This window comes from Alnus glutinosa, chromosome 4 (genome assembly GCF_958979055.1).
Source record: "Alnus glutinosa chromosome 4, dhAlnGlut1.1, whole genome shotgun sequence".
Classification (NCBI taxonomy): domain Eukaryota; kingdom Viridiplantae; phylum Streptophyta; class Magnoliopsida; order Fagales; family Betulaceae; genus Alnus; species Alnus glutinosa.
Window position 1 is genome coordinate 26,690,345 of NC_084889.1, and position 18,083 is coordinate 26,708,427.

Sequence of the window (18,083 nt, forward strand, 5' to 3'; positions counted from 1 at the left end):
CACCTGAATTATTTTTTATTCCACATAGAACGATTTGTAATTTAAGCCCCACATTGACTAATTTTGCAATTATCATTTTATATTATTTATAAAAATAGTTTAGTTTAGTTTATTTTTATTTTTATTAAATTTTTATTTTAGGTTTTAAGAGAATAAGGTTATTATTATAAAAATATAATAAAAAAAAATAACATTTTTGGCTCACTTTAGTATTTTAACGTATCACTTTATCACACTTGTCACTTTATGTGACTATTTAAAAAACAACCGTTAATCCAAGAAGCTTTTTTATATTTTTCCCCGAAAGTTTTCTAGTCTTAATCTGAATGACTTGCGTAAAAATGGTGAAAATGGATGATTTTCTAAAGAATAGAAATCATGGGTCAGTTGGCAGACACTAGTTCGAGTCAAAATCTGTGAATGGATGTGCAGAAAAATAGCAACTGGGAGAATTATTTTGTCGAATATAACTTCCTAGTTTTGTAATTTTACCTCATAATAATCAAAAATAAACAAATAAAATAACTACCATCTCAATCAACATCATAAGATGATGCCCAACATCATAATCAAGAAAATAACAATTACAATAATGGAAGGTAGGAAAGGGGTTACATATTTTACAGGGCCAAAAAGATGACTTCAAACAGAAATCTGAACTTTACTCCTCTTTGTGATAAGTAATTAGATATCTGAACTTAAACTCCTTTTGTGAAAAATTCAGTCTTAAGTAAAAATCTTGACAATCACTACAGCTACATGGGAAGAATTCACTTTACTTGGAAATTGATATCAGATACAAGGAGAATCTTCAGGCCCCACAAGGAATGGATCTCATCCACACAACTGGGATGATCATATCATCCATCTAATGGCCAGTCACATACAGCAGCATAATGAAATTAGAACTGCTTGATTTAGAGTATAATATAAAGATCGTCCCAAAGTCTCAAGTTCCATTAAGCCCATTCCACCATCTTGGGGAGCCTGCAACACAACCAATGTTTGAGAACTAGAGCCACAAAATCTAGTTGGTAATCAATGTAATTGAGATTAAAGGCACTGGCTCAGCATTAATTAATCAATGTAATGGAGACATAAGCTACAGTGATTTAAGGCGTTTCATAGCTTAATTACTATTAACGCAACTCACGCACAAGACTCACAGTCGAAACATGAGTCTTGTGCACTGCAATCTGTCTGGGAGTCCAACGATAAGAATACATCTCCTATCCGAAGTTCTAGTGCTGATAAGATAAGATAGTGTTCTTCAAGCGTTCAACTTCTATGTTCATAGTTAGATAAGGGATAAAGCTAGATAGAGTTCCAGTCGATTGTAAAGAGGGAGAAGTAGTGTTTATCTTGAGTCCTAGTAATCAGTCAATATATATCAATGAAAGCTCATGTTAACAAGCACGGTTTTGAAAACCCAATTATTCTATGTTCTATTAATTAGAAATAAATTTTCCATATCACAGGAAAAAATTAAAAAAATAAAAAGGAATATTTTGAAAACACAACTCTTTTCTCTCTCAATTTCATTCTAGTATGTATTAGAGATACTGTCAATAACATAAGCTACTGGTGATACTAGAGACAAGCCAAGACCCTGATTAAAGGATAATATAATATTATGTGTTTCATCCCATTGAATGGCACACACAACAACTCCTCCACCTTCTAGGGATGATCCACTCCTTTTTTTTTTATTCTTTTTTTTTTTTCTTCTTTTTGTTTTTTCTTTTCAGACAAGGCTCTTCCAACCGTCAAAACCGTGTATTAAGTAATCCATAATAACTCCTAGGACACGTTTGCGCTAGAGATAGTGCCCTAAACTCCAATTATTTTACAAGACATTTTTATTTAAATTGAATAAAATTGTTTATTCACTGATTTATTTAAATGAGCATTGGGCATATGATCTATTTACATGCGTTTCTTTTATGATTACTTTTTTTTTTTTTCTTTTCTCTTTTCATATATATAAGTAAGAAACCAATTTCATTAAAAAATTATATGGCCCCCCTTAGTACACTGGGAGTATACAATAAAACACCTAACTAAAGAGAGAAAAATGAGTGAGAAAGTCAGCAAAAGTAAAAGACAAAGGGTGGATATTAGCCGTAGTCCAAAAGTACAAAGGTAGAACAAGGATAGAATCTCTTCTAAGGTACTTTCCAAATTCTCAAAGCTTCTATTGTTTCTTTCCCTCCATAAGCACCAAAAGTGGCAAATAGACGCCATTTTCCAAACTGTAGCGCTCCTTGACCTTCCAAAAGACCACCAACAAGCAAGCAAGTCGATAACCTGTCTGGGCATAACCTAAGACATCCCAAAACGACTGAAGAGATAACTCCACAAAGCAGAAGCCACATCGCAGTGAAGAAGAAGATCCACAAACTCCCTAGTCTTCTTACACATAGCATATGTTTATCACGATAACATGCCGCTTCCTAATGTTGTCCAGGGTAAGGATCTTACCAAGAGCCACAAACCACACAAAAAATGCAGCCCTTGAGGGAGCTTGAGTGCACCAAACGCTTCTCCAGGGAAAGCGACTACTCCAAGAGCAAGCTAAGGAGTAAAAGGACTTGACCTTGAACAAACCTTTTTTAGAGGAGACCCACCACAACTTATCTTTACTGCCTCTGCTCACTTTGACTGAGTGCAACACCTAAAAGAAAGAAACAAAATCATCCACCTTCCAATCGTGAGCCTCCCTAGTAAAGCTCGCGTTCCACTGGTTGGAATCGCCCAAAAACTCCAAAATAATCCGCAACAAAGGCATCCTTTACATGGGCAATACCAAATAAAGCTGGAAAAGCTACTTTAAGAGTCGTGTCCCCACATCACAAATCATGCCAAAAACAGATCTCGAAACCATCCCCCACACTGTTTCTTTTATGATTACTATTTATCATGTGCACGTAAATGGTCCATAAATTGCATTGAATATAGTTTATGGTACGAGTAATAAGATTATGACATAGAAGATCTTGAACATAAACCTTGCAATTTATAATTTAATGTTTGCAATGAGTAATGAAATTAGACATTTCATTTGTGAAGACTGTAACATATCAAGCATGATGATCTATCTTGATCATGTGAAATAGTGACTTTAGATTGATGTATTGGTGCGGATACAATGCACTGAACGAACCAGAGTTGTCATTATTTTAAAACACAGTCAAAAGGATGATGTGAAACTCTATGACTTCTTGTGACATTGATTCTAAATCTTGAGGGTCGTAAAATCAAATGTGAAGTGGAGGTCACTTTGGTTCATTTAAAAGTGAAACTTTTACCACAGTCAAAATTCTCGGTGCGTTAGGTGATCACGTGTACCATTGTGTGAACCCCATTCTCAGGAAGGAATCCAAGTCTTTTATTTAAGAAGAGATAAGAAATACCCCCTGAAATAGATTTAATTGAATAATTATTCTCAATCTCTGTCCAATGCATTTTGGCAAGAGCTACTAAAATACTTATGTACATGATGAAATGAGATTTCACAAGTACGAGAATAATTATGTGATTAAATTGGGTACTCATGGATAAGATGTAATGAATTTAAAAGTGGCAATTCATGATGACTTTAATTCAACTATGGAATATTTCACGAAGGAATCAAATGTCCAAAATAAGAATTGTCTAAGGGATTAATTGATTAAATAAAAAATATAAACTATAGTGTAAATTACAATTGTCTAATTGACTTAGTTATAACAAATAGTAACTTATGATACGTCATGAGAACCCTAGCCCAATGCGTGTAGGCATGAGGCAAGGGTTTTAACCTTGGCACTCAGTTATTCACTCTCTTGAAAGCCCACTCTTGGTCATCTTCAATCATTGAAGAGAAGATATGAAGGCCTCACAAATCCCCAAGGCAACCATGTATTTGGAGGAGCAAGAAGGAAAAGATTTTGCACAATAACCAAGGAGTGGCCAAATTGCATGAAGGTGCCTCTCTCTTTCCATATTCTCTTAAAGTTGATCAATGAGATTATTCTGCTGTGCACATGATGTACAGGATCCCAACAGTTTGGTATAAGGAATAGGCTCATGGAATGAAATGACTATTCTTATATTTCTTTGTTTGGTTGAACACTATGCCTAGGAATAGCCTGAATAGAGGAATACCTATTCCACTAAAAAATGAGATGAATAATTATTATTAAGGAATAAAATGGGTTTTCCAAAGAAAAAAAAATGGTAAATACCTTATTGGTACCTGAGTTTTCAGCTTTTTTAAATTTAGCACCTAAATTTTCATTTGTTTCATAGGTGTTACCTGAGTTTAGGGGTAAAAACCACTTTGGTACTTCTGTTACATTTTCCGTCTAAATATTAACGGTCTACCACGTGTCAACCGCTAACACGTGGCCAAATATTTGGCCACCCCAATGGTGGCTCTTTTTTCTTTTTCTTTTCTTCTTTCTTTTTTTTTTTTTTTTTTTTTTTTTTTTTTTTTTTTTTTTATATAGTGTCCAGGTTGACACGTAACAGACCGTTAATATTTGGACAGAAAATGTAACAAAAGTACCAAAGTGGTTTTTACTCCTAAACTCAAGTACCACCTATGAAACAAATGAAAACTCAGGTATTAAATTTAAAAACACTAAAAACTCAGGTACCAATAAGGTATTTAACCAAAAAAAAAAAAAAAATGTCCAAAACATTGGTGGCCACCCACCACATTGCTCAGGTATCGGCTACAAGAATGACGAGGAACAACAGCATATTCTGTCTGCAAAACAGAACTTGCCCAATCCTTTGTGCCCATGACAATCAAACAAAATCAAAGCCTTTCGTTGAACCTGCGCAAGCATGAAGTACAAATTATATATCCAGAATTTACCGCAAGCTGAACTTATTAAGCCTGTCTGATTCTTCTGGCTATTTAAAATTGCACATAGCGAGCAAATCTAACGCTACCACGTCAGAATATACGTCCGCAGGTCCAATGATTCCGAACCAGATCAAATGTCAACAAAACAAATCAACAGATCAAGCGATATCACAATGCCTGGGTTACGCACCAAAGGAAAGTAACAGCAATTTCCCATGTCATGGCATGCTAAGAGCGGAAGTCCAGGATGACGATTTAAAACTTCTAGCCATAGAATGAACGATTTTGGTGTCCTAAACAAGATTTTTGAATAGCTTGGTACCCAACCCATTGCTCAGGGGTGGTCACAGCACCCCCAAAGCTCCTCAGGGGTCTACCACGAGAGGCTCCGGGTGGTGCGACCACCCCCGATGTTCTGTGGTCAACAACCAAAGAATGTTTTTAGGTTTTTTTTAAATATTATTTTTTTATAAATCTTTGATGTTTTAGGAATTTTGATTCAATTCTAGTGAGAGAATGTGTTGATACCAAACCAAAGAATAAGAATGCTCATTTCATTTCAACTCCTTGTATTCCCAATAATAGTCCCTCATATTCCTAAAGGAATGACAATACTGTGTACCAAACATGCCCCTAGTGCGGAATCAAACCCAGGAAGTCCGAATCTACGGCTCATCCCAAGCCCGCCCTTTGACCACTAGGTTGGACCCAAACGGGTAGGCATGATCCACCAAAAAGACGAAAGATCAAATCCCACAATTCTCTAGCCACTTCACAATGGAGAAGAATATGATCTATGGCCTCCCCACTCTTGCACATGCAGCACCAATCCACCACTATGACGTGCAGCTTCCTCAAGATGTCCAAAGTTAAAATCTTCTCTAGCGGCGCCGTCCATACAAGGAACACCTCTCGAAGAAGCCTTATTTCTCCAAATACTCTTATGAGGAAAAGGAGAGCCAACAGGAGTGCAAAGCGCATAATAAAAGGATTTGACCTCGAATATCCGCCTTTCCGAACGGATCCAATAGATTTTATCCCCACCACCTTGTCTCAACCTGAGAGAGTACAAGAGATCAAAGAATGAAATGACTAAGTCCATCTCCCAATCATGCACTGATCTAGTAAAAGAAATATTCCACTAAAGATTGTCACTAGAAAATTGCATATGATTCGCCACCAACGCCTCCTTCCAGCAAGCAATACCAAACAAATCTGAAAAAGTTGTCTTCAATGAATGATCCCCACACCACAAGTCATACCAAAACCTGATCTTAGACCCATCTCCCACCTCAAATCCAAAAAAAAAAAAACCACCCCCGCCCCACTAGAAAGGACCCTACAACCTTATTGGAACACCATCCTCCCCTCATGCTATCATATTTGGTTTCCACAACCTCCCTCTACATGGTCATAACGCCATAAACATTTCTCCAAAAAGAACTCAGTTAAATTCCTAACCCCCAAACCACGAGCAAATTGGAGAACAAATCTTAGACCAACTAACTAAATGAAATTTGGACTCATCACCAATTCCACCCCCACAAAAAATCCCTATGAAGTTTCTCAATCCGGTTAGCAACACCTACAAGGATGGGGAAGAGGGACGGATAATAAGTTGGTAGATTGGAAAGAGTGCTTTTAATCAAGTTAGCCTACCATCCTTAGAAAAATAAAGCCTCTTCCAACCAGGCAAATGATGTTCCATTTTCAACAATGTCATCCCCAAAGGAATACCCAAATACTTCAAAGGCAAAGTGGACACCCTACAACCAAGGATAGGAGCCAAGCACGGATATCTAAATTTGCCTCACAAAAGATCAAATATCATCCAGAAACAAGAGATGAGACACTAGTAGCTCGTCATTATTCCTCGACCCCACCGAAAAACCTAATAATAACCCATTGTCCATTGTGGCAAACAACATTCTACTCAGCTTCCATGACAACCACAAACAGCAGAGGTGATAAAGGATCCCATGTTGCAAGCCACGAGAGCTATTAAAGAAGACGGAAGGAGATACGCTAGTCATATATGCACTTATTCTAAGAGAACTATCAAAGTTACAATTGAAGAATCTTAAAATCACTTATAAAAAACAATCTCACCTAGTAAGGAACCAATGTAAGACTTGACATTCATGTAGTGCATTTTTTTTTATGAAGAATAATAATTTTAATTTAAAAAAAAAAAAAAAAGCAATTCCTCGTACGTGAAGAGTATACTAGAGAATCAAGAGAACCAAAGTTCTATCTGCTACTATAATCTAGAAAACAAATCAAATATACCAAATTCCCTAATGGAAAGTTAGGAACATGAAAAATAGCCAAATCCATAAGAAATCTCAGGAATGAGGATTTAAGAAGAAACACATTGGTCTCATTATCCTCAAAGAGCCGACGATTCCTTTCTCTCCAAAGGCTCTACAAGAAGAGAGCGAGAATAACTTTCCAGATAGCTTCTCTAGGATGTCATCGTCCAAGAAATTTTCAATGGAGAAATCGAAGAAGGTTACCAAGCATAGCCCAAGAGACCCCAAAGCTATTAAGAACTAAGTGCCCGATGTCAACGGTATACTCGCAATGAAGGAGAAGATGATTACGTCCATGTAATTCCTTTGCAATCAATCCACCTAATGTGGGGCTTTCTATGGTTTCACAATCTCCCCACTTAAATCCGCGTATCCTCATTAGGGCTCACGCCATACTACAATACTTCAACACCACATTGTGTTACTAGGTCGTGACTTAGAGAAAGCGCTAGCTAACCACATCTATACTATTACTTCAAGAGAATTAGTCAGAGTTACAATTGAAGTTTCCTGAAATCACTTATAAAAAACAATCTTAGTAAGGAACCAATATAGGACTGAACACTCATATAACACTTACAATCCACTCACACAATATGGAACTTTCTTGGGTGTCATAACCTCCCCTACTCAAATCCCTAACGTCAGAGCTCATGTCATGCCGCAATACTTCAGCACCATATGGTATAACTAGGTTGCTTTGATACCATTTATCGTGTCGTGACCCAAGAAAAGCGTTAACCACATCTATACTCTTACTCGAAGAAAACTGGTCAAAGTTACAATTGGAGCTTTTTGAAATCACTTATAAATCTTAGTTTTACCTAGTAAGGAATCAACTTACAACTTAGTACCCATGTAAGACCTTCTCCACCCACTCAATGTGAGACTAACTTTTTGAGATGTCCCACAATTCCTATATTGAGTTCATAATTGCTTTTTTTTTTTTTTTATAGGTAATATTGATTTCTCAAGTGCTGAAGTAGCAAAATTAGAACAACAGCAAAAATCACTATAAAATAGTCTTGGAATTAAATTTTCTTTCTTTTATTGGTTGGGGGGGGGGGGGGGCGGGTGTGATCGAATTGGATCCTTCAGTGGGACATTAATATACCCCTAATCATGATTCCAAACAACCTTTATAAAGGACAATCAAGGAATACATAATAATTTTTTGCATCTAGGAGAAATGTTAGAAACAAATAATGAGCTAAAGTATCCAATCTAATAAAAATATGATATTGGCAAAAAAAAAAAAAAACATACCTAGTCATTCTGAATGCAAAACAGTACCATTCTGAAAATCAACTTCCAATTTCCAGCCTCTAAAGAGAAGAAATAAAATAATAATAAGCCCCAGAACTAGTCAAACACAAATTAGAGAGTAGACAACCCCAAGAAAATGCCTATTACCTCTCTGTTGCTTCTTTCTTCAGTTCTTCTATTTGATTTTCAATTTTACTACATGCAGCTTGAATTTCCATATTTTTTTCACAAAGCTCCTTCCATTGTATGGACAAAGCACTAAGCTCATACGCAGTATTTTGCTGATAATTCAAAGAATGAAGCATATTTATCTCATCAAAATGCAGCATGGTACTGAAATACAACACATGATGGACACAAGAATTTTAAATCACCTGATGATATTTCCTATCACGGTTCACTGCTTCGATCTTTTCAGATTGTTCGTGAGCTAATTTTTGCATTCTGAAATATAATAATATAAGTGAAAAATAAGAACACGCAAAACATGAACAAGCATCAAGTGTTATCATATTCATCTCTCATAAAGCTAACAGTGCCTGGACTTTAACAGTACAGTTTAACTTGTTGATTGAAAGAAGGCAATATTGCCTTAAGCATATTCACATGCATTAAGAAAAAAAAAATGAATCAGTGGATCCCAAGTACAACTTTATGTATGTCAAAAACGATGGAATTAAAAAGCGTATCAACTTTTTTTTTTTGATAGGTAATAAACAAAATAGCAATAAAAAGTGTAAAAGGTGCCCCTAAGCATACAGGAAGTATACAAAAAGGACACCACCAGAAAAAAAAAAAAAAAAAAAAAAAAAAAAAAAAAAAAAAACACCCGAAAAACCCAAAAGAAGAAATTCTACATCAAACCCCCAACTTCTTGCCCCTAACCCAGCTAGAACCCACACTCCTAGCATCGAAAATAATAGTACATTCTAGATTCTTGACCTCTCTTTTCCCCTTTTTCCTTTTTATCTCCTTAACCTTCTTAGGAGGGGAATCAGAGTCATAGCGCTCATCCTCAATCAAAGTCAAAAAATCCAGAAATCCCTTCTGATCAAATCCCACAAACGAAACCCCCATTGTGCGAAAACACGACCTACCATCTTTCACTACCCTGGGGTAAACAACAACACTTTCCTTCGGATCAATCCCCTTTGAAGATTCCCCCACTTCAAAGACCCCAGATGACAAACCAGGTAACTGGGGGCACCCAAACACAGAGGAGAACGGCCTTGGCCACTGAGGAAACAAGACCCACTGAAAAGGGGGAATGGAAGCCGAAACCCCGGGAGGACCTCCAAACTTCCCAAAAAGAGGAACCCCACCAAAACTCCTGCCGAAGGAGAGATCCTGAAGGAGCACCAGAAGCAACGCTGATGGAAGCATGCCAAACACCACTTGACGAGGCACCAGGCTCACGAAACTGAAATTCCTCAACGCCCGACCTCACCAAGACAAAGCCAGCTGACGGAAGAACCACTGCCTGCCGATGGATGAGCCCTAAACCGGAAAAACTTGAAACCATAGAAGACCGCACCCCAGAAGGAAGATCACTCAAAAGCACCGGTGGACGCAACACCGGCGCCGGAAGGGGGCGAAGAACGGTAGCCTGATTGACGAACTCGACCACTGGAACGAGCTGCCGATCCCTAGAACCAGCCCCGGAATGTGACAGACCCAGATCCACCCCAGGATCTGCCGCCGAAGTCATGTCCGGCCGAAGAGCGCTCCCATGGACTTCCGCCGAACGCTGAAGACACCCCGGACCCGATCCCCGCCCCGAAATCGCACCAGAAACCGAAGATAGCTTATGGCCCGAAACAGTGTCTAACTTGGCATTGGGCTTAATCACTTTAGCCCCAGCCCGAAACCCTTTAAAAACAGACTTAACCCTCTTAAGCACCCGGCCCGCCACAAAACCCACCCTACGTTTAAACCCAAACAAAGACTTAGAGCCCAACTTTTTCAAAAAGCCACAGGCCCAAACCAACGCCTTGGAGAAGCGGCCCAGAATTTCAAAAACCTTCTCGAACACTCCAAACACGCCATCCCCTTGCAAAGAAACGTCACCCATAACAGCTGAATCCCTGGACACGCCAGCCGGTCTACAGACACAACCTCGAGACATGAAATGATCATCTACACTATGGTCCATACCCGAGGGGCCAACCGCTTGCTCCTCCAGAAAGGAGCAATCTCTCATCTGACGGACCGCCCCCATCTCCATTCCCCGTAGCTGCGTCTTCTCCACGTCGCATCTGACCAGCAAAGGCCAATCTCCATCAATCTTTGCCGCAACCCTATTTCCTGAGACGATTGCTGCTGAACTCACCACCTCCGCAAACGACGGACGCCCTGTTCCTTTCCCCAGCTTAACGCCCGACGGAAAACCACCAGAGGAAGGTAGACCGCTAGAAGTCGAAGACCCAACCGTGGTTCCCAGAAACTCCAGAATTTTGCTCAGCTCCTTGGAAACACGGCTCCACCCTCTCCCATCCCGACCTTCAGGAAAGAGAATACGTCCTCTCCGGCCTCCGTCGAAAACAACTACCTCCAAGAACCGCCCAGACCTGTTTTCACCTCTCCGAGTGATGGTTGCCTTAGACCCCTCCCTAAAGGATTTAACGAAATCCTCGATCCCAGGATTACCCAAAACTTCTTCCACCCTCGACAGCATCCACGCAGTGCAGCTCAACCTGAAAACAGCAGAGCCTGAAAACCCTTTCCTCTTTTCCTCCACCCGAAGCTCGGCAGACCCTGTTTCCACCAAGAATCGGAAGGACTTCGCCTCCACAAAGACTCGACTCTCCATCAGGCCAAAACCGACACCCCTACAGGCAAAGCATCCCTTCCAACAAAACGAAAAAAAATTAAACCCACCACCCAGGAAACTCCAAGAAAAGGCAAGAGAGTACGACGGAGAGACAGATAGCTAAGAGAGATAGAGCCCCAGGCGAGACGCGCCTGTACGCGCCACCGCTACGATGAAAAGAAGATTAAGTAGCCTGAGAGAGAGAGAGAGAGAGAGAGAGGATCCACTTTCAAAAGCAGAAAAAAAAAAAAAAAAAAAAAAAAAAAAAAAAAAGAAAAAAGAAAAGAAAAAGAAAGGCCGTATCAACTTAAGAGGCATCGCCACAAATGAGGCACCCTATTAGCTAAAGGTACAGAACCCAAGATGAAGTGGGGCACTATCATAAGCCATAAGCTTCAGTTCCCCAAAATGCATAGGTTAGATATCAAGCACAGTAGAGAACATTAGAAAATGCACCAAGGTGCTCATGATATGATCCAAAGGCACATGTATGGCCGTGTCAAAGTTCAGCTGAAGCATGCAGTTAACTAGAGGATCAATCTGTTAGATGAAGTTCGACACTACTACAAGCCTAACCTAACCAAAATGCCAAGGCGGGTGTGAAACACATTTAAAAACACTTCGCTCGCTCAATTATAGAATTTTAGTATCCTGGCTTAGAATAACAGGCGTATGAGCTACTATGATATTTCAAAATGTGAGTGAATCAGTAAACATAATTGATGAAACATAAATCACTGAAGCAGAGAATCAGTTTTATAATGAGCAAATAATTATAACACTGCATGTCGAATCTTACGAACAAACCTTGATAGGAATGCTTCAAATCGTTGGATGAACTGCTTCCAGAGATCTGGACCATATTTTACCATCAGGTCCAAATTTTCCAGACTGCAAAGCAACCATGGATTCATAATAAGTACAAAAACGTCAATTCTGCAAGCATGCATGTTAAAACAAGTATCAAATGCATACGACTGTTTGATGGTTGGGATCTTGCTGCTTGCTGTGATCTTAGTAAAGAAATCAATGATACATAGACTCAGGTGGGCCAGGAAGAAGACAAAAAACAACCTAAACTCCATAAGTTCCTTGACTTCAGAATATCATAGCTAGAAAATACAAGGAACCAAGTAATATTAATTATTTAGAAAATCCTACAACAAACCAGAGTTTAAACCCTATTTCAACTCTTTGAGCTTGGGCACACATGCAACTTCGCTGACAATGACCACTATAATTTTTTTTTTTTTTTTTTATATAAATAATCGAGATATCATTAAAAGCGTAAAGCGCCCCCAGTGTACAAGGAGTATACAAAAGAAACCAACTAGCTAGTAAGAGCAAAAAGAACAAAGAAATTATGATAACTAATTATCAAATGAGAAACAAAAGCAGTTGTCCAGAGATACAGTGGCTAACAACCAAGAGACATTGACATTGCCCAAGCCTAAGGAGTGGACACTACCCCTGCTCCTCTCAAAAATCCTACAAACTAAAGACTTACCCTCCACAACCAACTCAAACATTTGGACGCAATGCAACACCCCCTTAACAGCCCCATACAAGAAAAGAAGCTGCCAGCACGTGCCAACACACGCCAACAAGAGAGAGAGAGAGAGAGAAAATCTATTGTTGAATTGTACTAACGTCAAAGCATATTAGTTATCTTCAAGGGGTCATTTTACAGCTTATGTTTTTAAAAGTTCTTTATTTCATGCTATGTGCTTGCACCTTTCCTTGTCCACATGACAACATCACATCACACAATAACAATAAAATTGCAACTACTTCTGCACTCAACAGAAAATATATTCCATTAGCTGAATCTTAAAATTTTCAAGAATCATCATAGTTCATAACTACTACTACTACGTAACTACATCACCTGATCATTTGATACTGTAGTAAGCATTGAGCTCTCTGAAGTGTCTGCTTCCAAGCTGTTTCATCGTTCCTTTTATTCATTGGTGGTGGTTCTAAATTATATCGTGACCTGTCAAGAGCCACTGGAGGCTTCCCAGCTCTCACACGCTCATACTCTCTAGCAATCATTGGATGATTCTGAAATTCAGAACTTGAAAATCAGACATGCTACATCACATTCCTCACATCAAATTTTGCTTTAAAGGGGCCATGTGGACTCATCAACAAGAAAACAAAACTGGAAACAAATAACAAAAGCAAAACACTGACAAGATACCAAAATGTATTGAGCCCACGGCTTGCATAAAAAGTAATGAGAAATCAACACTACTGCCTCTTTTTGTACATCCTCACCAAATCCTCACATGTGGGCTAGTGCTATTTAGACTCTGATCAAATGAGGTTTGATAATGGCTCCAAACATAATACTACAATTTCTAGGAAACGTCAACACTTTTGGACACATGCTTTTCTATATTCAAAATTCACAAACCACATCCAAAAGCACCACTTAATGATTGGATTAGAAATCGAAGAATGAAAACCCAAAATGTTCCATCACGTTTTGATTACATACAGCCTCAATAAACAAAGATCTCTACTGAAGAAACCCTTATACAACAGAATAATCAAATTGTTAGCCTTTCTATATAGAATATAAACAGGCATTTTGGTCATCTGGTTTCCTCCACTCTCCTCTCTTTGCCTCAATTTTCTTATAAACCAAACAGTATATAACCTACTGAAAACCCCAAAGAACTTCTAAAAATCCAAATTTTATCATTACACTCGAAATATCTCTTCTTTCCTCTTTTTCCTCAGCACCCAAACAGTACGTACGAAAACAAAATGTCTCTCTCAATCACCCAGAACCAAAAAAAAAAAAAAAAAAAAGGAAAATTTATATTTTCAATAAATAGAAATATAAAATTAGCTTAGTTAAAATCACTCCTTCTCGTATATCACTCAACAATTTTCTCTCTGTTCATTCCTTTCTCTTCCTAAACTTTCTCAGCCCCACCCCCCCCCCCCCCCCCCCCCCCCCCAAAAAAAAAAAAAAAAAGAAAAAAAACACTCTCAAAACAAAGAAACAAAACACAAACCCTAGAATCAGAGAAGCCTAGGGTTACCTCGAAGTTGAACTTGGGCAGAGGAGGCAGGTCTTTAAGAAAGTCGGCGGGCTTCTTGGAGCTCCGGCGCATCTCGTCCTCGACCAAGCGGTCCACCTCTTCCTTGACTCTGGAATCGCTATAGTCGTCGTCGATGTACGGCAAGGCGTCGATGACTTCTGCGCTCGACAATCCGGGCCACGTCGGGCCCGAGGGCTGCGGCGGAGCCTCGAGCATTAGCAGTTCCCCGTTGGTGCTGTGGCTCGCCATTGTTGCTCACCCAAAGCTCTCCAACTACCAAATTACCAATTGATAAAAGGCTCGGAACATTCTTCAAAGATAGATAAAAGGCTTGGAATAAGAACGAACATGTGATAGTTTTGAGGGTATAGTGGTAATTCTGACCATTTCTGTTATTTTTTAGCTCTAATTTTTAACCCCACCCCCCATCCACCCTTTTTTTTAATTTATTTTATTGTAATATAAATATGAGTTTAATCTATATCGTACTTTTACTCCACTTTGTAGATTTGGCATTATCAATTAGCCTTTAATCATTTTCTAATGAGTAATATTATACTCTTGAAAAACATAATAATAATAATGAGTAATATTATACATGAAACCACTATCTCTTTCTCATTGAGTAGTGATAGGCAGGGGCCATCCTGCCGGCCCCTGCCCGGCCCTTTCCTACGTGGAAAGGGCCATTTTATTTTAGTTTTACACTTTTTTTTTTGAAATTAAAAAAATAATAATAATAAAATAAAATAAAATTCAAATTTCAAAAACAGCAAAATCAGTTCGGGTGCCCCATTTTTTTCATTTTTGTCTTCCCCCCAAATTTTCCCTCCCTCCCTCTCTCCATCTACCCCCAAAACCAGTGTCGTTCTTCCGGTTCCGGCAACCATTTTCGCACGAGCCAGCCACCGTTTCGAGCTCCGTCATTTTTCCGGTTCCGATGAGGTGTTTCGCACGAGCCCGCCACCGTTCCGAGCTCCGTCGTTCTTCCGGATCCGGCAACCAGTTTCGCACGAGCCCGCCACCGCTCCGAGCTCCGTCATTCTTCCGGTTCCAACGAGGTCCCCCACCGTCTACTTCCATCTCCATCTCTATCTCCGGCCACTAGGTACTGTCAGGCGCCATCACCGTCGTTCTCCATCTTCAGCCAAAGCCCACCCATCGGCCGTCTTCCAGTGGCTGCCCTCTTCCATCTCCGGCCGTATTTCAGTTCCGGCTTCCCCCCAAATCCGGGAACTGCTGGTCCCGCCATATCCGGTGATTCATGGGTGCTGCCGAGACCACGATTGGGCTTCCATTAAACAGCATCATCATCACCAAATTAGGGGTAGGTTAATTCTGGAATTTTCAAGGTTTCTCATTGGTTAATTGTAGATAGTAGTGGTTGAATCCGTTTCACGTGGGTTGTAATTCTTTGGGGTTTCTCTCTTTCGCTATAGCCTTATGTGTTTATATTTGCTGATTTTTAGTGTGGATTTCGAATTTGGTTGAAGTCTGTTATTGGGTTTTTTTTTTATAGGTTAGGGGTTCCTGTATCGACAAATTACATTATTTGTCATAATATAAAGCAATGCAGAATAAGTAATTTGTCGACCAAAGAACGGTGATGCAAATGCTGAAAGACCTGTGCCAGTTTTGTGCCAGACCAGTTACCAACAATTTATCGAACCCTTGGCGAGAATTATTTTGAAAGCTGTTGTTGCTCAGTATAACGCCAGCCAGCTTATCACTCAGAGAGAGGTAAACAACAAGGCTTATTCTTCTTGACAGTTCTAATCACAAATTGATCTAATGATTTGGGTTAGGGTGCACAATTTAGCTTTTGGTTTCACATCCTTCTTTTATAGTTAAGCTCATTGGGTTATGAGAACTGTTTGTCGGGATTTTCTGCTTTGCAGATTTTCATAATCTCCCATTTAACTAAATTTATTGTGGAAAAAGCTGAGCAAGACAAGAAAAGTGCTATTATCAGAGCACAGGTGAGGTGGAAGAGATTCCTCAGGTTTATAACTCTTAATCATCTGTTATAGGGAGAATTTCAGTCGGTAATCTACTAGATTGATCTCTTGCCTCCTTTATGTCATGCTAGTGAGAACTGATTTAGAAATTCAGCTGCATTAAATTTTGGAGAAAAATGGATTCTTGATCAAATGCTAGTCCCACTTAATGTTTATTGGCTCCTGTGGATTTAGTGGTTAGATATTGGTGATATCATTTTGCTTAAGAACATCTGGAAAGCTTTGTTCTTTTTATTTTCAGAGGGATTCAATCGTTATTCTAATAGGTGCTTGGTAGCCAGAAGTTGGTAGGAAGTTCTTAAAACCCCCCATGGAGAATCCTTGCTAAAATAACCTTAATTTTGTTTAAACTTAAGTGGTAATTGCATATATGGATCTGGGTTTTCTCTGCTCCTTGTAATTTTTTGAACTTAAGCAGATTTTCATCCCATTTGAAGGTCTATCTTATTTAATTTTGTTTCCCACCGGTCATGGGGTGAGGCCAAGAGTGCACAGCTTATTGGTTAAGCTATTGCCAACAATCCGGCATTTATCACTCTCAGAAAAATTGAAGCTTCAAGAGAAATTGCGCATACCCTCTCGAATGCATCCAACAAAGTTTTCCTGAATTCAAGTGATTTGTTGCTGAACCTTCAGGAGATGAATTTGGATCCTACTGGGAAGAAATGGGCACAACAGGTTGAAATTACCAAACTAGAAACTGTCTCAAACTTGAAACTGTTTCAATCAGTTTTGTTTTTTAACTGTTTAATTATGATGATATTATGTTACTGTATCAGTGGACAAATCACTTCATTTTTAACACTCACTATTTTCTGTTCTTATTTTTTAATCTTTGTTTTGAATTTGTGTGTGAATCATTAACTAGTTTGGATTAACTGATTTGCGTGCTATATCAGAAGAAGATTCTGAGAAGTTCTTGTATAGCACGCAAATCAGTAATATGTTTCTGAGAAGTTCTTGTTCTAGGCATCTCTGGCTAAAATGGTGACCCACATATTGCTAAATATGCTTAAAAGGTAAAACGGAACAAACTAGGAACATTGAGCATAGCATAGGCATGCATTTCTTACATAATTTTTGTTAATTAAATGTTTCTGAAAAGTTTCACCTATTCTCAAACTATCAAAGAAGAGAATAACAACAACAATTTCTTATGCTTGTGGTTTATTATTTATTTATTTTTTTTCTTTTAAAATTTTGTGTTTTGAAGTGAGTGGAAGTTGGGGTGTGTCAAAAAAATTATGCAAATGGAAGTCACTCCACTAGAATGTAGCCACTTGCCAGGAAAACAATTGAGTTAGAATATTTGGTGGGATTAATTTATAATTTGATATTTATTTAAAATTTTCGTTTGTTTATTGTTGGTCGTTCTTGTCTGCGTTAGGTGTGAAGCTGTCATCTTTTGAAACGACCAAGACAATCAACTGAAAAAGAAGAAAAACAAGGTCTTTGGGGAGGAGGGTTTCAAAATCAATATTTAAACAAATCATATTCAGGAGGAAGATTATGCTAAGTAATAAATAATTAAAACCATAAATCTACCTCTAGAAGCATGAAACCAAACTCTAAAACAAAATTATAACAGCTTCCCAAATACTAACTACCTCTATGTGGCTCTCAGTAAGCTACAATAAACACTTCACCACCTAAGTCCTAACGCATGGGCGAAGAACCGATTCAACTTTACAAGTCAAGCACAAAGGCAACCTTTTTTGAACCCATGGGATGCATAGTTTATGCATCACCAGAGGGATTTGCAACTGC

At 38.7% G+C, this 18,083-nt stretch overlaps 1 protein-coding gene and 1 pseudogene across 1 annotated transcript; one reads left to right on the top strand and one right to left on the bottom strand.

Annotated features, from left to right (window-relative positions):
* Positions 1–533: 533 nt before the first annotated feature.
* LOC133866388 (pre-mRNA-splicing factor SPF27 homolog) lies at positions 534–14,617 on the bottom strand. The gene is made up of 7 exons (XM_062302895.1): positions 14,299–14,617; positions 13,131–13,306; positions 12,050–12,133; positions 8,808–8,877; positions 8,581–8,714; positions 8,434–8,492; positions 534–987 (listed from the first exon to the last, which is right to left on the bottom strand). The coding sequence occupies exons 1-6, from the start codon at positions 14,545–14,547 to the stop codon at positions 8,438–8,440; spliced, it is 768 nt and encodes a 255-aa protein (XP_062158879.1). The 5' UTR covers positions 14,548–14,617; the 3' UTR covers positions 534–987; positions 8,434–8,437.
* Positions 14,618–15,868: 1,251 nt separating this feature from the next.
* Positions 15,869–17,307, top strand: LOC133866248 (prohibitin-1, mitochondrial-like; annotated as a pseudogene).
* The last annotated feature ends 776 nt before the right edge of the window (positions 17,308–18,083 follow it).

Coding starts and splice junctions, on each gene's coding strand:
- LOC133866388 (XM_062302895.1), bottom strand. CDS start 14,547: ATGGCGAGCCACAGCACCAACGGGGAACTGCTAATGCTCGAGGCTCCG. Junction 13,307..14,298: donor TGCCCAAGTTCAACTTCGAG/GTAACCCTAGGC, acceptor TCTGAATTTCAG/AATCATCCAATGATTGCTAG. Junction 8,878..12,049: donor TTTGAAGCATTCCTATCAAG/GTTTGTTCGTAA, acceptor ATTATATTTCAG/AATGCAAAAATTAGCTCACG.